The 23,902-nt window shown below is 37.2% G+C and overlaps 2 protein-coding genes across 2 annotated transcripts in view; both read right to left on the bottom strand.

Annotated features, from left to right (window-relative positions):
• LOC145479630 (anoctamin-5-like) overlaps positions 1 to 19,734 on the bottom strand; it is a 39,229-nt gene extending 19,495 nt beyond the window's left edge. The window contains exons 1-7 of the mRNA XM_081458041.1: positions 19,323 to 19,734; positions 15,761 to 15,812; positions 11,977 to 12,107; positions 8,116 to 8,214; positions 5,951 to 6,093; positions 3,283 to 3,340; positions 2,705 to 2,756 (exon numbers count right to left, since the gene is read on the bottom strand). Coding sequence (XP_081314167.1) covers positions 2,705 to 2,756; positions 3,283 to 3,340; positions 5,951 to 6,093; positions 8,116 to 8,214; positions 11,977 to 12,107; positions 15,761 to 15,812; positions 19,323 to 19,703 — 916 coding nt within the window. The 5' untranslated portion in view covers positions 19,704 to 19,734. The remainder of the gene's footprint in view (positions 1 to 2,704; positions 2,757 to 3,282; positions 3,341 to 5,950; positions 6,094 to 8,115; positions 8,215 to 11,976; positions 12,108 to 15,760; positions 15,813 to 19,322) is intronic.
• A 291-nt stretch (positions 19,735 to 20,025) lies between these two features.
• LOC145479621 (2',3'-cyclic-nucleotide 3'-phosphodiesterase-like) overlaps positions 20,026 to 23,902 on the bottom strand; it is a 10,341-nt gene continuing 6,464 nt past the window's right edge. The window contains exon 5 of the mRNA XM_081458028.1: positions 20,026 to 23,202. Within this exon, the coding sequence (XP_081314154.1) occupies positions 22,888 to 23,202 (315 nt within the window). The 3' untranslated portion in view covers positions 20,026 to 22,887. The remainder of the gene's footprint in view (positions 23,203 to 23,902) is intronic.

Here is a 23,902-nt window from a genome sequence, read left to right as displayed (position 1 = left end):
ACTTTTGCCAATTTTTTTTCTCAACCAAATTAAAGTTTCTTATTTAAGGTAACATTTTCCAAAAAAATCAAAATAGAATATTAAAACACGCATGAGTTACTGGGAGATACAATATCTCATACTATCAATTTTACTGGGCATAAAACGTACTTCAGAGATTTCATGTCCATCAAGAGTGCCTCCTTGAAATCATGTTTCAGCACTTGCTCCTCAGTTTGTTTTTATTTTGTCGCACATCACATTCCTTTTGTTTTGCCCATTATTGTTGACTACCGCCCTAAATCATGTGCATCTAAAACGCAACTGTAACACTATAGCTTTCCTGCAAAGCTCCAGTTTGCATAATGTGAACGCTAGGGGTTCTGTTATTTCATTGCCTGGTGGCTTTTTGAGTTGACATATCCCTCTACGAAGGTGTAACATGTTTATAAATCTTTCACAGGCAAAACCTGGCACTTGTTTTTCAAGAGAATCCCTCCTCTTTAAATGAATTAATAGGGTACATGTATAATCAACAGTTTTCCATGAAATTTGACTAAAACACACACTGATAAATGAGGAACAAAAATGTCTCAGCAAATTCTTTTATTTTTGATTAAATATTTTTCTTGTGGCGGCCTCTAACGCAACATGTTTCACGAATACTATTGTTCGATAGTGGAAATTTCTTGACATACCTATGAAAAGATAACCAATAGAAATACAAGAAAATGCTGACACAATTTGAGAAATTGATGCTTTGTGACTAACACTGCACAGTTATTTTGCATCCAGATCACATTTGATGCCCGATTAATTCCGTGACTAATGTATGCTAGTTACATCTTATTGTCTGTGCTAATCACAGGCGACCCAAGCTCTCAATGTTATCCTTTTTTTTTTCACTTTTATGCCAACGTTCAGCCTAACGTGACATGTGGCATATACTATTACATAACGACCGAATTTGACTATGCAAAACATGACTTTGGCCTTGTAGTATTTGGAGGTGTTGTGTTACAACGGTTTGAATTTATAAAGGTTTGTATGAGAATGCAACGGCTTTGCTTGAAAAGTCAATTATTCTTATATTTTGAGAATAAAATCTACTTACCCTGTTACTGTGTTGTATTCTTTGTTGTTTGCCAGCTCCACAGGCCGATCTAATGCGATTTCGTCGAGTTATCGTTCTGTGGGTTTCCACTACTAAAAGAAAGACAAGGCCGGACACTGATTTCCGGAGTGCCCGCCGCTCGAAGGGAATAAATCCACTGAAAATAACCCTGCTGGCTCAATTCCTCCGTAGAATCGAAGAAGAGATGTTGAAGTTCCATGTCAGTTCACTCGCTACGCAATTCCGTCCACAACGTCTTCGCAACGATACATTTGTTTCGAGATTGCTTCGCTCGCAAATTCGAAAACAGCCGCGTCACAAAAGTTAGGACACTTTCGCGGTGTTGGGTAACTATAATTAGCCCGACTGGCGGTAGTCAGCAACGATTTGTCAACGGTCAAACCAAAATGCTCCCCGGGTAACCAGGCACTCCCTTTATGGGTTTGACAAATAAAGCACAAGGGTACCCGGGGAGTATTTTGGTTTGACTGTTGACAAATCATTGCTGACTACCCCCGGTCGGGCTAATTATAGTTACCCAACACCGCGAAAGTGTCCTAACTTTTGTGACACGGCTGTTTTCGAATTTGTGAGCGAAGCAATCTCGAAATAAATGTATTGTTGCGAAGGTGTTGTGGACGGAACCGCGTAGCGAGTGAACTGACATGGAACTTCAACATCTCTTCTTCGATTCTACAGAGGAATTGAGTCAGCAGGGTTATTTTCAGTGGATTTATTCGCTTCGAGCGGCGGGCACTCCAGAAATCAGTGTCCGGCCTTGTCTTTCTTTTAGTAGTGGAAACCCACAGAACGTAACTCGCCGAAATCGCATTAGATCGGCCTGTGGAGCTGGCAAACAACAAAGAATACAACACAGTAACAGGGTAAGTAGATTTTATTCACAAAATATATGAATAATTGACTTTTCAAGCAAAGCCGTTGCATTCTCATACAAACCTTTATAAATTTGAACCGTTGTAACACAACACCTCCATATACTGCAAGGCCAGAGTCATGTTTCGCGTAGTCAAATTCGGTCATTATGTAATAGTATATGCCATATGTCACATTAGGCTGAACGTTCGCATAAAAGTGAAAAAAAAAAAGGATAACATTGAGAGTTTGGGTCATCTGTGTGCTAATGTATTCCTGTTAGATCATGTGATTATATGTTCTCGCACCAGTTTGATCTGTTCAATAAAGAATAAAATAGAACCTACATGTAATAAATTTAGGAAAGCAATCACCAATATTGAAAACAGAACACAATTTTATCAAATTCTCCATTTCATAACCTTTGTTTTGATATAGAGTGTGTCGGGTTTCAAAGTCTGTACTCTTACTCGCCACATGATTGATGCCTGGACGAAGCACTACTAATTTATATCACAGGTTATCCCTCCCCCCTTCTCCCTCCCCCCTTCTCCCTCCCCCCTTCTCCCTCCCCCAAAGTGCAGTTGTTCAGGTTGCCTCACAATGACCACAGCCAGCACTTGAAACCAGATTGCTAGATAGATCTGGACAGAGAACAACAGGCTAACTGTACAAGGCCATTCAGTACATCTCTTAGATACTGAAGATTCAAGTCCTTAGCAACTTAAATTTACTTACCAATCTGATTCCTTTTTTCACCATACTGAGTTCTCATCAAAATTCTATGAACCTGCAAATGAGTTGTATATAAATTGAAGCTCAAATGTAGGATGAAAGTATACATGTACATGTTGTGGCTGTAGTACAGGATTAAACCAGATGAAGCACACATGTATTTGTAACTTGCATGCCATTTACTAGCTCCAAAAACAGAATGATGCAAATATCAAAATAACACAACACATCTTCTACACAAGATTCAGACACATTATTTAATTCTAGTTAGAACAGTAATTTTTTGAAATATTGCCTTAAAAATCTAAGCACCATTCTATAAATGTAGGAGCTGACAATGTCATAAAACACCAACTGAAGCAAAATGTCACACAGCAATGAAAAGATTGGAATTAAACAGCAAGACAAACATACAACAGGTAATAAAAAGCCTGGACCAACCATGTTGCACCTTATTAAACTCAATGAATGTAGTTGCTTCCGAATGATATATTAATTTGCTTGCTATAAAGTCTTGCCATAAAGTTTTCACGAAAGCTGAATACATTGTATAATAATACATAATTAAAAATAATTCTTACAATTCTACTCCGTTGGGCACAAGTGAAGAAGTCATCTCTGTTGTCCGGAATTAAGAACCTTTCCAAAACAAGAGACAGTGCTAAAGAAGCTCATATATATCAGCCAGAAATAATTATGAACTTTTCTTACAAATATTAATCCTCTGTGGGAAAAATGATAAGAGCTGTACATTCTAGCGCTGACAATACCATATCTGAACCTTACACAGCCCATAAAGTACAAGGAAAGCCATAATTACAGTGTAACCTTTGTCCCTGCACCAACAACATTGTGTAATCTAGGTTTGAAGACATTAGAACTTTTCTGTACATTATTATGAGCTATGGTAAAGTTTTTGTGTTCTAAGAATTATGGGTAAATGTACAAGTCATCGTGTGTTTTTCTTGCAGAGGATGGAATTCATATTCCCTTCAAGAAAACAATGTTCAAACGATCACTGTTGAAACACATAATACATGTACTTCATTACATGAAATTTTTGTGACACATTAATTTCGCTAAATTCCCGATTTTAAAAAAATTGCGAAATTAAAGTGACGCAAACAATAAGTGTCACGGACAGAACATGACGCAAAAATTAAATTATGACTTACATTATGTTACTGTTGACATATAGCTCTGCCGTTGTGTTTTTGTTAATTTTGACGTTATTGTACCTTTGATAAAGTCAGTTTACTAAATTCAAGGACATGCTGAAGTAACATTGGCAAGGAAATATACTGTGTGTTACTCAAAAACGCAAATTTAAAGTGATTCAAAATAATTTTTTTTGCAAAATCGCAGACTTTGAGTGTCGCGAAAATGAACGTGTTGCGAAAATTTCATGTAATACGGTACAGTAACTACTGTATATCATTAATATATAGATTTAGCCAAGCCTAAAAGCAGAGCTCCTGATTGCAATAACCAAAAAATGATCAATTGTGATCGAGCATACACCGAATCCAAATATGGCGGACCGCTCAGCTGGCGCCCAGGACGATCGAGTCACATGCAAGCAAGGCTAGTCAGGCTTTGATGTTTTGTTTTGATAAAGCTTCCCAGAAGTCTTGCTTCGTCCTTAATCTCTAGTTTTTTTCCCGTTAAATGTTAACAAACTATACCCAATAAGCGTAACCAAGATTGCAGCAATTACGTACACAATATATCACGGACTTTCCATGATTATGTGTTTTACTGTAACATCAGACTGAAAGCTATGCTATTCGTTCGTTAAAAGTCGTTAGATGTAAACCATTAGACAACCGTTAAATGTCCGTAGATGTAAACCCTTAGAATGTTAGGACAAAACGTTAGATTACTGTTAAGGCCGTCGACTATCCATTAGCTATCCGTCCGTTCGCAACCATTTAACAGATAAGTGTTAAGGCATGTTTTCCCATTCACCATCACATTTTCTCTGTGTTTTTAATGAGTTATCAATAGAAACACATTGGAAAGCTTGAAAGATCTCAAAGTTGTGAAAACAACTGCTTGTAGCTCATGTTCCCACAGCATTGCTTATTCCCCCAAAATTCTACTCTTTTTGTGACTCAACAGAATGACGGAATATTGGCAAAACTTTTCATAATTATAATAAACAAACTACATATAGTAGTAATTGTAGATTAAGAGTGCGTTCGAGTTTTGGTAGGCCTGGTATGTTGAAAAAACAAAAATTCTAGGGACAGCATTTTGTGCCTGCACTGTTAGGTAGGCGTGAAATTGGTTTCCCTTCAGCAGGGGCGACAACAAATAAATTGATCGCAAAGCAAGCTTGGTATGTTAAAAAAAAAGAAACAAAAATTCTAGGGACAGCATTTTATCCCTGAGCTGTTAGGTCGACATGAAATTGGTCTCCCTTCAGCACAGGCAAAAACAAATGAATTGATCACAAAGCACATCCATACGAGAGGGTTTGTTCTCGTTTACACATGTATTGTGTAATACCAGCTATGACTGGTCAGTAAAAAACATGGACTGCAGTTGGGAGGCCACATTTAGTCCCCAATCCCCATTTTATACCTGAGCTATGATTACTACTAGTAAGTAGTAGTGTTACTAGAAAGTCTGTATTTTATACCCAGTTCATAATCTGTGGTCTGCAGTCCGCAATCCGCAGTCCCCAGTGCATGTTTTATTCTGACCGTGTAAATCAACATCAACCATGTTTGTTTCCTCGGTATGTGGGACGACATGCTTTTAGTACCAAAACTAGGACAATTGTTTTGTTTACAAACATGACTTTGAATCATCTTGGCTTTGAGGTAACGGCTACAGGGCATTTTCACTTCCGAAACAATGAAACGGAGGACATGTTGGTGTACCAAAGCAACCCTGTAGGAGTTGAACTCTTTTCCTATGTAAACACTTTCGTTGGGTTTATATTACATAGTTTGTGCACAGAAATCTAGGCCAGAGAAGTTAAACTCATTTCTCCTTTGATTTATTCAGCAGAAAGCAGCATTGGTTTCGGTTGAAAAGAAGAGGGTATGCAACACCCAGCCAATTTACAACTTTCTTTTTGTACGAAAAGTCATACACATTTCATGAAGACATGTCTGCAAGGTTTTTAAATGCCATTAACACCGACTTTGAACTTTAAATAAACAACTTATCTGCTAGTCTTCAATAAGCTGCCTTGAAAAGTCGTACACATTTCATGAAGACATGTCTACAAAAACTTACTTGTCCAGTTTATCTCTTCTAAAGGCACAGGTAAAGTAGTTTGGCTGTTCTGGAAGATCCTCAACTCGGAGTTCAAATGGATTGCGAATTCCAATGGTGTCAAAACATCTTTCTGTCCAATCCCTAGTGTCCAAGTCATTTTCCTACAAAAACACAATTCTTTTAAGTATACAAGATCTTTTCTAAGCAGACATCAGCCAACAGCCTATAGCCTAACAGTCCATCTAGGTAATTATCTGTCTCTTAAAGGTCAAATGAACCAAAATTTAGACATCTTTTCTTCAGCCATTTCATAGTGACGAAATGTTAAAAAAAGACATGTAAAAGGAAACTTATGTGGAAATCTTTCTTCCTGAGCTGTGAAAAGGAGTAAAAAGGTTAAAAGTACAAAGACAGCCGATGGCTTCACAAAAATGTTTCCAAAATGACCGCGCACTTTTGGAAGGAATGGAAGTGAGACTCTGCTTTGTGACGTCATTGTTGTCTTGAACATAGCTGCGTTTCTGTGTCAGTGAGTCTTTCATGGGGAAGCTTTTGGATCTAAATACAAACCTTATTTTACTTGGGAAAAGGCCAAGCAGTTCGCCCGCTGTTCAGTGGACATAAACATTTATTTGCTTCTTTTTCATTGTTTTTTGTCCAATTGCCAGCTTGTAACGTTCCATAGTGAAGTTAAAAATCATTGGTACCACGTCTTTCTTGACTACAAGTTGACGAAGCTTGAAAGAGGGTCCCAACAAACTCCTTACTACAAGATTTTGTTTGAAGCTGTCTTTGGTGAAGTGCTTCACACAAATGTGCGAATGCTTTGAGGGCATGAAGCATTCTCTTTTCATTTTTATAAGCCATTCTCTTTTAAGTTTTGGGTCCAGGGGGAACTTGAAAGTGCTAACTTTTGATTTTGAGTGGTTCTCTTCTGAAGTTCATTGTGAAATCAAAACCAAAACAGTTTCAAATTTCCTGCATTTCTTGAGCTCACCAACAGTGAGGTCACAAGTTTTATTTCCAACAATTACATGTATCTGACAATTTTCTTGACCGCTCTACGATTATGAAGGATAAAAAAACAGTGATTTTAACATTCCAATATCTCCACAATGCCTCATCCAATTCATTTGAAACTTCAGAATATGTTTATTTTATACTTAATGAACACATTGAAGTCAAATGAAAAAATTTCTAAATTTGGTTCATTTGACCTTTAATTGGATAGCTGTAACTCATGTATAAGGAAGGATTTGTTTGAATTAATGACTTCATTATAAAACACTGCCAGCAGTAAAATGTAATGAACAGAATTAAATCATTTTGCTTAAAAAATGTATCAAATGACTCTGTACTTTGATGTTCACTTAAAAGTCATAATATTATAATGTCAAAAGGAATAATAATGGTGGGAAAAAAATATCAGTTGAAATAAGAATTCCTAAGAGACACCAATATGTACTTGGTTCTTACTTGTACTCATGACCAAGTGAAGGACAGATGCACAGCTGACATCATTAGCTATTTTTTGTTTCTTTATTACACGATTGTACACCAGACACCAGGTAGATTCCACGTTTCTACAGGTGTGTATGTTCAGTAATATAGATCACAGATAACATCAAAATGTGGTAAGAACAAAAAAGTGGCGCTTAAGCTCTCAGGCAAGTGCATGCATCACTGATGTTCTTACCATATTTTGATACAATCTGAGATCTATTACATAACTAGTCTAATACTGTTAAAAACAAATGCATGGCAACATGGAATCTATTTCTCATTACTGTTTTAAAATTAAAATCTTCAGCACCTTGTTGCCTTGGTAAGTTTCAGATAAGCAAAATGTTCTTTTGAGAGAGTTTTCCTGACTTCTATTAAAATTATGTACATACATCACCTACATGTACTGGTAAACATGTACATACACCCGTACATGTATACATGAACAGTAGCTTGTTAATAAGTACATCATAGCGTTACAAATCGTGGGACTACAAAATGTTCAATGCAGAACTTTGCACGTACAGTCACCTGTCTAGATCCATAACTTGGGTTGCATTACAGAACAAAATTTTAAAAGAAGTACTTTATGACAATTAATTCAGTTTAGATTTACAATCATATATAATATATTGGAAATACAAAGGAAAACGTACTGTTGACTATACAATAACACATACCTTGATTGGCATCTTCATGAGCATCTCCTCTGCACCGCGGGTGAGAACTCTCCAAGGTGCATGGATCTTGATAAAAGCTGTCTTTCCATTACTGGAAGTCTGTCATTCAAAAAACCACATTTTTTTAAATCAACATATGAAGAAGCTAGTCATAAAAGGGGATAAGTGACGATTTTGGTTGCTTTTCTTTTTTCTTGCTCCAAATTAGCTGAATTTTTGCATGTGGTCTTCAATGTAATAGAAAAACGTGTTCCTGTATTTTTGCCGCTGGTTTTTGCTTCGCTTTATAAAGACGCCGCTAGGAAAACCGAGTGGTTTTTTGCATACCCAATATCCTGAAAATGAAGCAAAGTTTAGCAGAAAAACTACGGGACATTGCTAAACATACCTCAACAAAACTCTATGTGAAATTTGGAGCGTTTTCGACAAAGTTCACTTTTGATTAAAATACCTAACGCCCTTTTCCCGCCGAAGCTACAAATAAACTAAGCCGGGCCTTTGTTATGATAAACAGAGCTGATCCTTTGTTATAATAACCAAGCCAAGCCTTTGTTATAAGTCGAAGTCTCGCCTCAGTTTATCATAACAAAGGATCGGCCCGCCGCAACCGCGGGGACTTTGATCTCACTTAGAAAGCAGCAAAATGTCAATTTCACGCAACGTATAAACTCAAAAATGTTACTTTTAGGTCAAAAAAGGTTTAAATGTTGATTTCACGTTAACGCGTGACGACAAGGAGGTTGATTTCACTTAGAAACCAGCAAAATGTCAATTTCACGCAACGCATAAGCTTAATGATGTTGATTTCAGGTCTAAATACGGGTTAAAATGTTGATTTCACATTAACGCGTGACGGCAAGGAGGTTGATTTCTCTTAGAAACCAGCAAAATGTCAATTCCACGCAATGTATAAGCTCAAAAATGTTGATTTTCGGTCAAAAAAGGTTTAAATGTTGATTTCACGTTAACGCGTGACGGCAAGGATGTTGGTTTCACTTAGAAACCAGCAAAATGTCAATTTCACGCAGCGCATAAGCTCAATGATGTTGATTTTAGGTCAAAAAAGGTTTAAATGTTGATTTCACGTTGACGCGTGACGGCAAGGATGTTGGTTTCACTTAGAAACCAGAAAAATGTCAATTTTACGCAGCACATAAGCTCAATGATGTTGATTTCAAGTCTAAATAGGTTAAAATGTTGATTTGACGTTAACACGTGACGGCAAGGATGTTGGTTTCACTTAGAAACCAGAAAAATGTCAATTTTACGCAGCACATAAGCTCAATGATGTTGATTTCAAGTCTAAATAGGTTAAAATGTTGATTTGACGTTAACGCGTGACGGCAAGGATGTTGGTTTCACTTAGAAAACAGCAAAATGGTAGAAGCCCATGATGGGCTCCTGAAAATGGTAATTTCACGCAACGTATAAGCTCAAAAATGTTGATTTCAGGTCAAAAAAAGGTGTAAATAAAAATAAAATGAAACAAATAAACATTTCAACAAGCACTTTTCCAAATACGGCAACGTCTTCAATGGCTAAAAAATCACGAGATAAAACATAGTTTTCGACAAACGCGATCGTAGCTTTGTCACGCACCGCCATAACTTCCAAGTTCAAAATGCGCTGGTACCTCTTATGCCTGATGAGGATAACAACTTTGGTGGCTGTTTAGTTTTGGATTTAAGAATTTGATGACTCCACGTGAAAACGCTCTATAAATAGGGCTGACAGATTAACAGATTAACCCTTCTGCGCAATGTATGGGTCTCCATACATCTGCATGTCCCCTGATCCCAGAAGCTCAAAACACTACAAATCATGCCGATTTGAAATAAAATCAACGCAAACTGGATCACAGATCTGTTACAATCCATCGCCACTTGCTGGCCATTATTATGTTTAAATCTAGTTACCAGTTCGAGAAACGTCCACAGGACGTAATCGCAATGCATGCCAGGAAGGGTCTTTGCACCTCGTGCGCGGGAAAACATGGCGGTCGATACAAGACAAATTTTATAAGTCTAAAACCAGTTCTCGCTTTCCAAACTTTGACGCTAGCAACGCTTGGCAAATGGGCCACAACTCACCAGAGGGTATTTTTCTTGGGCAAGAACTGCTCTTGGACTTTGCTACGTGGCTCGATCTGACTTCGAACGCCGATAACACGATTACGGTATATCAGCTGCCTTCGAAGTTTCAGAACACATTTTGATTCTTTAAAACGTGCTGATGACTTACGGGTTTATCGAGGCTTTATGATGCCTCTCAACCACCAGGTAGGCATACAAGGTACTTTAAAACAATGCTTAAGATATTAGTTGACAGAGCTCTAATGCGGCACATCTCTTTTTTGTTTGATGGCATTTCGTTTGACGCTCAATCGATTCACGTGTTGTGTTCACGTCACAATAACCGATGTAAACAATCCGTTCCCAGATTTCTGCTCTATATGCTGTGGGATTCGGTTTTGACTTCATACACTATAAACAGTCTGCCTGTTTGCTGTTCAACAAATAAACTCCTAAAGACATGGCTAGGAAAAGCCGAGTTTTTTGCCTACGTTTTAACTCGAAAACAAAGCAAAAACCAGCGACAAAAATACAGAACCACGTTTTTCTATTACATTGAAGACCACATGCAAAAATTCAGCTAATTTGGAGCAAGAAAAAAGAAAAGCAACCAAAATCGTCACTTATCCCCTTTTATGACTAGCTTCTTCAATGCTCCCTCATCATAGGCCTGCAATGCGTGTAGAGAGCATTATAATCTAGCACTCTGTACACATTGCAGGCCTATGATGAGGGAGCATATTATGCTCCCTCATCATAGGCCTGCAATGCATGTAGAGAGCATTATAATCTAGCTCTCTGCACGCATTGCAGGCCTATGATGAGGGAGCATAATGCTCCCTCATCATAGGCCATCATCATAGGCCTCATAGGCCTCATCATGTATATTATACATGTACATATTATGTACATGTATAATATACATGTATCTAGATTCATGAATATATTCTTGAATACAATACTGTTCTTTAGAACCATAGGATTGCCAACAAACAATCAATGGGAGAATGTACAACAGGAAGTCACCAAACTCTCAAACCATTGTAACACCAATACTTCAGAATCTACGTACATGTATAAAAGCTATCAGAACTACAGTGAACTGTCTGGATGGTGATCATCCACAGGTGCTTATGGAGAATAAATCCTGCTGTTAGTCTCAAGCCCTGCTTCAAAGTAAATTTATCATGACACAAAATTTGCAACAATAGGGCTTCTGCTATTTCGCACGGTTGCAGAGCCGCAAATTTCAGGCAAATCCGCAAAATCTGCGAAATTCACAAAAACATGCAAAATACCGAGAAATTCACTAGAAATCATGTACACCAAATTCGTCAAAGTTCATCAAATCAACTTCTGTTGCAAAACCTATCGCTTTCCAGCAAAATTTGGCCAATTGTTTTTCAGTGAAATTTGCCCAAAAATGTCAGCAAATTTCCCAAAAAATCACTGTTTCTTCCACAAATTTCTCTTTGAAAATCCCACCTATCAGAAGCCATTGTACACATTGTAGCAATTTCCATGACTCAATAGCTTGGTTGCATAAAAAAAATCAGAAACAATAATGCAAGAATAGAAATCTCTAAAGATACAAATTAAAAGAAAAAAAATTATCATGTATGCTACAGGTATCACTAAAAGCTTGCAAGCGGTTTTTTACCACTGCATGTAGTTCAATATAATTAATATTTAATTTAATGCTTAATATTTATGTATAGCTGCGTCTAGATGAAGATGCTTCAGATAATACTGTACATGTACATGCAGCTTTAATCTGATAATTACATACCTCAATGCCTTCAGCTTCCAATTCTAAATTTTCTCTTTCCAAATTTGCCTCAAATGCTATTCGTTTTTCTTCCCGCTTCTGCTGCCACTCTCTGTCTTTAGTAGTGTCAATTTCATATGCCAGAATGTAATCTAGAAATTAAAGGAATTCAAAATAATCAATGATAAATTGATAAAGCACATTTTAAAATAGCATTCAGAGACTGCTTTTGGTCATGTGATCTAATATCACAATTAATAATTATTTTTAATTAAAGACAAATTCTGTATCAAAATTAGATCTATGCTGCTAAAAGGGCACTGCTATACAAGCACCTACATTTTAGTGTAACGTGATTGATTTAAAACCATAAAATGAGATTTTACTGTCACACCAGTAAAATATAGTTAATGGAGCATGACATACATTCTCAATGAGCCGTTCATGGCAACATCACTTCCTATAGAGCTACTGAGCAGTTGTATTCCAAAGGTCAGCAAAACTGTAAGCTTTATTGTAGCTAAACCTAAAACATTGTAGCTTTGTTACCTTCAGAACGTTATAATGAACAATAGCACTGGTACAAAGCATTAAAGCACTATTCATGTTTAAGATGTTACACATGCTAGGGTAAGCTGCTCGGTAGTAAAACCTTTTCTACTGGCTTACCAGCAGACAAACATCTCCATATAAAAGCTCAGACAACTGTTCAGAGTCCATTTTGAGTTCATCTAAGCAACGTAGCTATTACTTATTGTTAATCTATCTTTTAATTTTCTCTCCCTCTCTCCCTTTGGAGACGAGGTTGGTCATGTATTCCTGCATAATAAACAAAGGGTCACTCCTGTGTGGTGCGGTTAAGTCTGCGCAGTGACTTCCCCCCAAGCTTGTTGTTTTTTCATCGCCTTTGAAAATCACTTGCTAACCGAAACTCTTGTCGGATGCAGCACGTGCTGTCTGTCATTCAGCTCGTAGTGCTGGGGAGATAAGTGAGGTTGTTTTGTCACGCTATCACCGGAAGTTGCATGGGCTAACCAAACGCAAGGCAGTGTTCTCCAAGTAACACCATCACGAGTTGTTTTTATTTGATTAATAGCTCTGATTCAATTGCAAGTCGCCACAGTTAACTTACTTTTGCTAGGAACAACGACATTAATTTTATACTGTCACACATACATGTGACAACATATAATTTCCACGAATACACATTAATTCATACACATGTATGTAAATGGATTACAGATACACGCAAAGGACTTACATGTACAGTGTGACTACTACAAATTCTTTGCAAATTGACCACTGGCATTTAATAAGCATTATAAAATAATCAAAATGACCACAATCTGTTGCCTTTGTGATGATAGTTTGAAAACATGTATGAGGATAATGTGTTGGAAAACTATTGTTAACTTTCACGATTTTTATTAAGACATTAAAATTTGTAGAAAATTTTGTTGTGCAACGTTGATTGGAGAAGTCCCACTGCAACAAACTGGTAAAACCCATACATTGCAGTGTTTCTGCCAGAGCGTGCCATTGCAGGAATCCTGCATTACAATCAGAGATGGCCACCAGAAAAACAAAAAAAGGGCCAATTTGGCCCTCTCCTTTTACAGGACTGCAGGCTTAACACAGGCATAATATTTTAAAAGCCATACCAGGGCTCGAAATTGTGATCAATACGGTCACCAATGCAACTAACATTTCGTCCTTGGCGACTAAAAATTTCCGAATGGCTGACCGTGTTTGAAATCGCCCTATAATGCATTGCAAACCCTTGATCATTGACTACATCATGTATGCCTAAGGATTGTTCTCTTATAATGCACGGATCCTTTATACTAGTAGTATCCGATTCAAAAGAAACTTTATTGAGTAGAAACACTCAAAAATCACTTACTATTAAATTTTATCATAGATCCTAACGAAGTGCTTTATTTTCCTTAGTACAGTACCCTGATGCATTTTTACCTTCTGTAGCTTTCAATTTATTGGCCCCTTTCCTAAAAAACAGGCCCCTAAAAAAGAGCTACAGGAGCCACTTTGGCCCTCAAGTAAAATTTTCTGGCTGAAACACTGCATTGCAATATTATGAAAAGACAATTGAAAGTAATTTTCCTATGGGCTTTAACTGGAGACCATGGCCTCTCTGTTTGGTCCATTAAATATAACTAAATATTTTATTAAATCCATTTTGAAATCACTGGCTATCCTTGCAATCTGATTGGCTCTCAATGGTGCGATTTATTCACGAATCGCACTATTTTTTGCTCTAAATCGCATCTTTTTCTCAGCCATTGAGAATGGGACAGTAAAACAAAACAACAAATCAGATTTCAATATTAGTTTAAAGTAAACAATAAAATTTCAGGAAAATGAAAGGCAAAAAGCCATTGTGTGGAGAATTTAGCAACTAGGTATTGTCAAAACTTTGTTGTTATTGTGTTTTTTTTCCAAAAAACTTGACGAATGTAATTAATTACAGTTTCTAAATGACGATTATCAGCTCCTTCAGGCTGAACACCTACTTTAATGGAAGTTTCCAACTTTCAGTGTCCATTTTGATGAATATTTTGGTGATTTTTCTTCAAGATCTGCTCAAAATCCGTATGATACCGAGTCCAGTAAAACATAAACAAATGAAAACCACACAACAACAAATTCAGGGCCATCTCAAGAAGGTAGATGTTTCCAGGTTTCTGGTAGTTTCAAACGAAGCAACAAAAGAGCTCAACTCTGTCGCTGTGAATAAACATAGTCAAAACACACCCCGCTCCACAAAACAGTGAATGAATGAACGTCTTACGAAGCTGGTGTTAGTCCCGCCATCTTGGAAATATCTTGAAACAAATGGCACCGCAAGAACTTGACAAGGTCCTGAGTATTGAGTCCTTCGCCGAGGTCACAAAAAGAAACGGAGATGACAACGAGCTGGACTCCCTTAAAATCATGCCATTAAACGGTATGAAAGAAAAAAATGTACCATCCACTGGGCATCGTGCACTCGAGGGAGTTTCACAACTCAAAAGAAATCCATCGCAGAATTACACAGGATGCACCTTCAAATTCCTTTTCCAAAGACAATGAAAAGTCTCAGCCTCAACCACAGAAGAAAGACCTTCCATCATTGATTCAAGCGACCAGAATTGATCTTTTATACCTGAAGCAGACTATTTTCTTTCTGACTTCAAAACCGCTTGTTTCTTTGTCATGCTCGGATGAGTTTTTGTCACATGGCATCGTTTTGCATACTAAATGAGACGTAAAGGCGTTTCCGGTTCCGCTTTTTTTTTTAACAAACCGGCTACTGGAACAATACACCAAAAGTCTAAAAATTAAGGCGATAAAATTGTGCGATTTCAAAATGGATCTAATAAAGTGGCAATTGAACTTCATGTCGTGCAATTTTGGTCTGAAATCATACTTGTGATTTCAAATCGAACTCGCACTACACGCTTGTTCGATTTTGAAATCACGCGTATGATTTCAGACCAAATCGCACTCCACTCAGTTCAATTACCATTATATATAATGTATTAACTAATTTGTTACTAGCACAGTATTTTGTGTGAATTTGCAGTTTACCTGCAAAACTACTTACTAACAGTTCAAATGCTAAAATCATCAATTGAAATTACATATTAATTAGGAGTAGCAAAAATGTTCATAACAGTGCATAGAAAAAGAAACAAAAACATACCAAACACTTCCAAAATTTGAAAATTTTATAAACAATAAGTGTCATTCTTAAGAAGGACACATGCAATGTACAGCTGTACATGTGTGCACGTAGACCACTTACCAATTCGTCTCTTCCCATCTTTGAAGAAAAGTGTATCACAACATTTTCCTTTCTGAAAAAAGGAAGAAACAAGCGTGAAATACACATATCTTAACTGACTCTGATTACCTGTTAATGCTGCTTTTCTCGGTATAGCTAGACAGACTGACTTAATAAATGTAGCTGCAAGTGTTCTCTTACATCTGCGTAGATCTATATTTTGTAAACAATGTCTACCGAATCAAACAAATAGAAAACTTAAGACCGCTTCCTTTTTGTTTCAAACAAACATGTAAGATGAAAAGACAATTTGAAAGAAAAACTACAACGCTACAACTACAGTTCACATGTACATGCAAAGTACATGCTGGATTACCAAAGGTGTTCTAAACCAAGCAAAACTTACATGTAAACAGAGAAGCTGGCCTACAGAAAGGTCTCAAACCTTCCTAACAATAGAAGCACATTCTACACAAAAACATTGACATTGAATCACAACAAAAAGAACATTTAATGAAAGAAACACTACACTGTAGTATGTATTTCTTCCTTTTGCTCTTACAGCTCTTGGCAAGGTAAATTTCTTGCTTTTACCCATCTGGTTCTCATAATGCATTTCCGCTTAGCAATACATTTGATATATGTATATATTTTTTTTTCGTTTCAAGTAAAACCTCAATAAATAGTCTGCACTTTATAATGCACTTGGTATGTTACTGAAAGAGGTGACTATGTTTATAGCAATTTGAATTAACAAGAAAAAGGTTTCCTGTTCAAAAAACAAGTTTCATCAGCTCCTACAATGCACACACAAAAGTTCAGCTTATAACTATTGTAGAACACCTTACAGATGCAAATTCTAACTTAAAGATAATTAAAGCAACCAATAGGAACTCTTATAAATGCATAAACAACACATTGATGATGCTTAGAAATGTTAATCAAGTGATCTATAAATAGTTTTAAAAAAGCATATTAAGTCAGTTTTCAGATCAAACTTCATAAATTTACAGTTCGGTAACATTCTGTTCTAGATAAATAAATTGACCAACTGATAAATAACTATCCATGAAATCATGAATAGACATACATTTAATTAAGATGATATCTGATAAATAACATCAGCCGATATCTCCTAAGTATGTCCAGAGTGCAAAACAAAATGGAACAGACTGATTGCAGAAATAAAATTTAGAAAGTGCTATCTCTGTTGACAAAGAAGCAAATCAAATGAAGCAACCCAACATTTTTGCTTAAACTTCTGGTTGCAGGAACTGAAAGCAAAACCTGTTTCAGTTGTTGAAGGGAATCTTTTTTTAAATTTGTTGTAGCCTGGTGTGAGCATCACCAAGCCATCTGCCATATGGGTTTTGAGACAGGGCTAAAAGTTGTTAGTAAGAAAAGAATTGTACATGTTACTACTACTGAACTACTGCAGTCTTGACTACTATCCATTTAATTTAGCATGGAAACCAGTAAACATTTATCATTTTGCAATGAAAAAAGTCAATATCAAATTTCATGTAAAATTACGAAATGTTGTTTTCTGAAGATATCTCATATGTCAGAAAATCCTTTCAGGAACATCTGCAAAACTCAGCTGTGCCCCTTTGGTGTCCATATTAAAAACATTTAGTGGGACAGAGCTAACAGTCTTGTACCATGTACTTGTATATTTAAGACAGAGCAACAATCTGAAAGTCATGTACATGTACATGTATTCCTTATGATGAACTTTCTCCAATTAAGGTGCCTCCATAGGGTTAATCTTTGCACGCACAAGTGTTATCTTTTGAATGCTGCTTTTGCATTCGCTTCCAAACCCAATCCTCTCGAACTTACTACATGTAATAACCAATGATTAAACAGTGTTTTGCTATCATCTCTGTTAAAATTTTGGGCTTTAGTCTTGAATTACAAATGCCCAAACAAATGTAATTTTTACTGTTTTTATGGCTTTGTTTGTAATTTTCTTGAATTTCCTTTGGTGAAATCTTCCTGGAGAAAACCTGGAGAAAAACTCTTGGAGCCCAGGAAGGGGGTACACCCATATAAAAAGGACAGGGATGCTCATCAGAAATTTTGATAAAAACCCGTAAGAGGACCAAGATTCTGTTTTGTGTGTGTGGCTTGAAATTTTTCTCACCCTAAGAGGTACCAATTCCAAAACAAAACATTATCTCCTGTCACATTTTTTCGGCTCAGTACCCTAAAAGGTACCATAAAAGCTCTGGCTGTGAACCTTTTGAGGCTGAACACCCTCAGAGGCATCAAGACCACTTTTTTAACCCCTAAAAGGTACATCAAGCATCCTATCCTCTTCATGTAGGTCATCCCCCCACCTCGGGTTGGAGCAAGGCAAGAACCAGCAACAAACACTCAACCTGCACACGGCACTGGGCTGGAATCAAACCACCGTGCCATCCCTACTGCCCCAAAATCTTGACTCAAAAACAACTTGAATGGGTTCAAATTTAACTATTCAACTAGTCCTTGGGTTTTTGGCTGATACTTGTATAAGTCTACTTGTAAGTGATTGAAATGCAACATGTCTAGTTTTCAGTTTAAATTGCACAGTCACTACATTGTTTACTCTACAGTAGTTTGTGACATCATTGCGCAGTCAGAGATCTTTGTAATATGGAGTCTACAGAAGAAAATTTTCCACTAGATCAATCTACAATATACTAAGCTGTAAAATGCATTTAGAAATGACTAGTTCCAAGCACTTTTATTTAATAATGTCCAAATGCATGCAATAAACATTGTATCTTGAAAATACATGTGTGACCACATACACCATAAACCGTTGCACATTTGAATTCCTTCTCCACTGGAACATTAGGTAAAATGAAAACTACCCCTTCACTGGAGAGATAGCCAGGATATTTTCTGGAATTACACAAATTTATATTTTCAAGTAAATATAGAAATTATCAGGTCAAGGTCAGGCTCTTCTCTTCCTCTCACAACTTCACATCTTTGTTTTCTTTGTTTTCTTTCTTTCTTTTTCGGTTTATCTTTATCTGGTTTGTCCTTTTCCTTTGTTTGATAGCATTTTGCCGACACAAAAGATCATCCAAGTTATATATTTTAGGGAGCTGTGAAAATAAAGCGCGACAAAAAATTCCTGTCTTGAACGGACCCCTACGATATCGGTGCGATCTATCGGTGCAGTGCTGACTGCCAATTGCGTTTTTCACAAAAATAGTAAACTCAACTGTCAGCGTCGTCCCTAGTTATCAAAGCAACAAGATAAAGACTAAAATTTTTTCAGCACGAGTGTTTTTTTCTTTCGTTTCACATTATGAAGTAGAGCTATCTCAACTAAATCTCAGCAAGGAAAGTTCCATTCGACTGACGATCAATTATGCTTAACTTGCATGTAAATTTAAAAGATTAATCATTCAAACAATTTGATTCTCTACTGTAGAAAATCAAAGAGTTGATTATATTTAAGCATAACTGTTTTGCGTAAAAAAGACATGCACCTACTTGGAGAACCACTTGTTAGCAGACAATGTTCTCCAAAGAGAATGTGACCTAGTAGACATGTCAAGAATTGTCAATTAATGCAACAAACCTCTACGTCGCGGGGCGAATCTTTGTCAAATGATTGTGTATAAACTGGCGGAACAGGGCCTTCCCTTGAACTTTCAAGAAGTCTGACACCCGAAGCCGTAGCTGTTTCTGGATCCTGATGGTTGGAGATGCCTTCAAAGCCTACAGGAGGAAGATTGTCTGCGTTTTCATCCCCGTGGTGATGGTACGATGGAGTAGCGGGTTTGGCGTAGCTTGGGTAATCGTTCGTGGTCGGGCGATAAATATCATGTGCAGGAGGCTCAGGGTAACCAGGTCCGTTATTTGGTGGTGGATAACCTGGCTGGTGCATTTCAAACCCTATGGGTTGAGCATTAGGCTGAAAACCCATATAGGGACCAGGCGGCGGCGCATAGCCCGCCATCTTGTTTGCTGTCTGTTTACTTTCGTCACCGGAAGTATTCGGAACTGTTCGTGTTCAATCGGAAATTTTCGGAAATGTCCGGAAAACATCCGCGCAACTTAAAGTCCCGCATATAAAGGTTATCCAAAGCGCACTCGTGGAATTATTGTTAAATATTTTGGCTTTTTTATGGCTACCGGTTAATTTATTTGGCGGCTTTTTCTTTACGGCTGGACCTCGCCATAGAGGTAAATCGTCAATTTCTCGAATACGAGTACGATGACCTATCATTTTTTTCTGTTGTTTTGACTTGAGTAATAAATTTCACAATGTAAAATAAATGTGGACCAATTCTCAGTGTAGAACAAGAAACAATCGTCGGAAACGTGAATTTAGCAAGCAATCGTGACGATAATCATGGGGCTATTGGAAGGATTTATTGGGAATAAACAAGGTGCTGTTTCTCCTTAACAAACACGGGGACCCCTCCTGTTTTATTTCAAAATTTAAGTTCCTATAATATAAACAATCAATAGGCAAAGTTTGACAAAAATCTCAGTGCAGGTTCTATTTCAGTGGGATGACCTTAAGGTATCAGTATAACCCATTTGACCATCCGCGCGCGGTCCGCTCTAGCGTTCGTGGTTTTAACAAAACCCATATAAACCGTATATTTATTGGAAGCTTGATAACTACAGATTATTACCCGACCTGTTTAAAACGGTAAAAATTTAACGTGTTTCGAAAACGTGAATATGTTTACAAAGCTTCACGAACCCATAAATCAAGGTATACGCCCGCTAAATTTACGTCGGAGAGAACGATTAACATGGCGTCCGTCTCTTCACACATTGACCTCAAAACCGTGTCTCAGATTTTTGGCACATGCGTTTGTTATTATTTTACAAGAAGATAAAGTTAAAAAAGGGGAAAAAAATAGGACTGCCCGCGAAAAGAAGGCATAACTTTTTAATGAAAAGAACAATCAGAATTCGCAGACACGGTTTTGTCGGCGATCGTTCTGACAACATTCTCTCCGAATTTCAGCCAATTTGGTCCAGGGGCTGCAGACCTGGAACTCGAAATGCACGTACAACTCGCCTATTTTTTTACTTTCGAGAAACAGAGAAAAAATAAAATTCGGCGGCATTCAAGTGTTATGAGATTATTACAGCAAGGGAGACACCGCAGAGGAATCAACTTTCTGTATAACAACAGGACTGTGATAGTTAACATGGAACAGGTGCAAATTTCCGCGACGGAGCGCTGCAAATTATTCACCAGTGAATAAACCGCTTTTTCATGTGTGAAGTAAGAATTCCAAAGTTAGTAAACGTGAAATTATCTTTTGATTTACTATATTAGCGTTCGAAATTTTATGTATCGGTTGACTAGTCTTCAAAGTCATGACCATGTCAGTTAACATGCGGAAGGCCCGTAGAAGGCCCCCGAGAAAATGCAAGCGCACAAAGGGAAACGCTGGAGCGGACGTCGTAAACGGGACTTCATCGACTGATGTTGATGCAAAGGCAAAGATGCTGGAAGAAATGACGATGGCTGGGTAAGAAAAAAAAAATGTTGCACTGCTCATTCTAATTTTGTACAATCGATCTGTCTTTCATCCTCGTTCACTTCTCTTCGTCAATCTCCTCTGCTTCGACAGTTTCTTGCAACAGTATTTTAGCGCGGCTTGCGCTCATTTCGGCTTGCTTGCTGGCTTCGTGATCGCGATCGTTGCCGAGTTCATCCAGCAATTTTTCTTGATTGTAAAACGATCCTTTGTCGTTTTCCACTAATTTAACGGCCCACACTTTGTCGAAAGTGTTTTTCGCCTTCTTTGGCCTTCCTTTAGCCGATGAAAACGGGCAAGATCGCTTTTTCTTCTTCCAAGACATCCGGCACTACTTATGGCGCGCGAATCGCGTGTCTTAATGTCATGTGACTTCTTGCCTCTATAATTAATTCATTTGACAGAACTTATCAACTCTCAATTAAGTAATTAATATGCAAAAAATCTTCCTCGCGCAATAACTAGAGGCAGATATAATATTTTTTCTTGAATTTTTTTTTATCTCAAAGATTACCTTAAGATTTATCCAACCGCTTAAAAAAGTAAAGTTATGCAAAATGGCAAATTTTCTCCTTACTGATACCTTAACAATTCTAGTCTTTTTTGGATGGGCTTGTAGTTAAGGTGGCTCAAAACAGTTTCCAGCTGTTAGATTTTGAATCATTGGTTAACACGTTGCTATTATTTTCGTGACACAATAGGTTACCATAGCAACAGTATGACCTGCTAAATGCATCCTTAAATACAGCTTTAGCGGGTTATAATTCAAAAACGGCACGGTGAAACTTTTTTTTGTATTTATTTACTAAATTTTAATAAGCATGATAAGACGCAACTTTGGGCAAAGTTTAAAAAATATCCGTACATAGCGTTCAGAGCCACCTTAAAGTTTTGAAAATTTAAGGTAGCTCTGGACCCTATGTACAAAATTTGTTAAACTTTGCCCAAAGTTGCTTCTTATCGTGCTTATTAAAATTTTAATGGAGTTACTCTGGAAAGTGTTTTTGCAAGTTCCGGCAACATGTTGCCGCAAATTACAATTTATATAGGTGGTAACAGGCATAAAAATGCTTTTAAACTTGCAATGCAAAGCAGAGATAGCACAGTGGTGAGACTGGTGAGTGTGCTTGCTTTCTACCATTGAGGCCCGGGATCAAATCCTGGCCCCGGCATTATAAAGTGGGTTGAGTTTGTTGTTGGTTCTTGTCCATTCTCCGAGAGTTTTTCTGCGGGGTCTCTGGTTTTCCTCCCTCCACAAAAACCAACGCTCCAAATTCTAATCTCGATCTCAATGCAACCGCACTCATTTTCATATTGTGTCAGTATTTAGCATGGTGATCTAGTTTTATATGGGGTCAAGAACTCTCTTACGGATTATCCATATGGCTCTTTATTAAATATATTATTTTTTGTATGTTTGTTTTTTTACTCCGTTGTAACTAGCCTTTTAATTGTCTTTTTTTACGTTATCATTGTTATGTGTTTAGCTCTCTGCGTTTTTTAAATTTTGTAATGTAACATGGACTCTGAAAAGCCCCGTGGGGATGAGCCAATAAAGTAGGCACGTATGTATAATTTATATTTAAACTTGTTTAACTATTCTAAATAAGAAGTAAGTTTCCAGATTAAATTTGGTCAAGACCCATAAAACCCTGTGAAAAGTGAATCAATAAAAATGGGCTCATTTAAATAGACAGCCCATTGGCCATTGCCATAGTCACGTGCCACACCCTCCGTTACTATGTACTCTGTGTGACTGTGATTGGTTAATTCAAGTCTGACGAGCTCGCACATGTCATAGCGTCCTTGAACTGGTGTCATGTCACTTCGTGTGGAGAGTGTGATATGAGCAGTATCTCCTTTACCGATTGTTGGTTGGATTGGTAAATCTGTATATGAGAAGGGAACGTGGACAGAATCTGAACCTTGAGATGAACATGTGGCAGATTCCTGGAAAACGGTAAGATATCTCAAGATTAGAGGTGGAAATAAGCTTAATTTAGTCAATTATCTCAGTTTGCAGACATCAGTGTACATTTTGCCTCATAAAAGCAAAAGACTGCACGGTCAAGGTTTCCCACTATATATAAATAAAAAATTGGAAGAGATTCAAGTGCTATCAAAAACTGAAAAACTGCTGCCCAGGATGGCACAAACCAAATAAAACATTCTTTGCAACATATTGAGTTTTTACAGTCAAACCACGTGAAGCTTACCTCTCAAGATTATTTTTTAAACAACTAGCGGGTTCAATATTGGAATAATCAATTTAATTCATCACTGCATTCTTGAAACAACTAGTGGGTTAAATATTTGAATAATCAATTCATTAATATAACTTCGGATACGCTTCACTCGCTTTGACAGTAAAATAAATTTCTGCTCAAAATTCTTCAGTTTTGATATTTTTGCTTTAGCTCAATCAGAGACTGAAGCACTCGATAAAATGTTAATGAGAAAACTATAATTAAAACATATAAGTTAACAACGATTCAGCTATATGTGTTCTTTGTACTTGCAGAAAACTCTAACCTGTTTGTTTCATATTTTATACTTAACTAAATTCAGGTGAGAAAAAAAGTTACAAAGTTAACATTTTTTGCAAACACAGTTGAACCTTCATTAACGAACACCTCCTGTAGTTGGACAC

The sequence above is a fragment of the Orbicella franksi genome, chromosome 2, assembly GCF_964199315.1.
Source record: "Orbicella franksi chromosome 2, jaOrbFran1.1, whole genome shotgun sequence".
Taxonomy (NCBI): domain Eukaryota; kingdom Metazoa; phylum Cnidaria; class Anthozoa; order Scleractinia; family Merulinidae; genus Orbicella; species Orbicella franksi.
The sequence above is the reverse complement of the archived record's forward strand: the minus strand, read 5'-3'. Positions and strand labels throughout refer to the sequence as shown.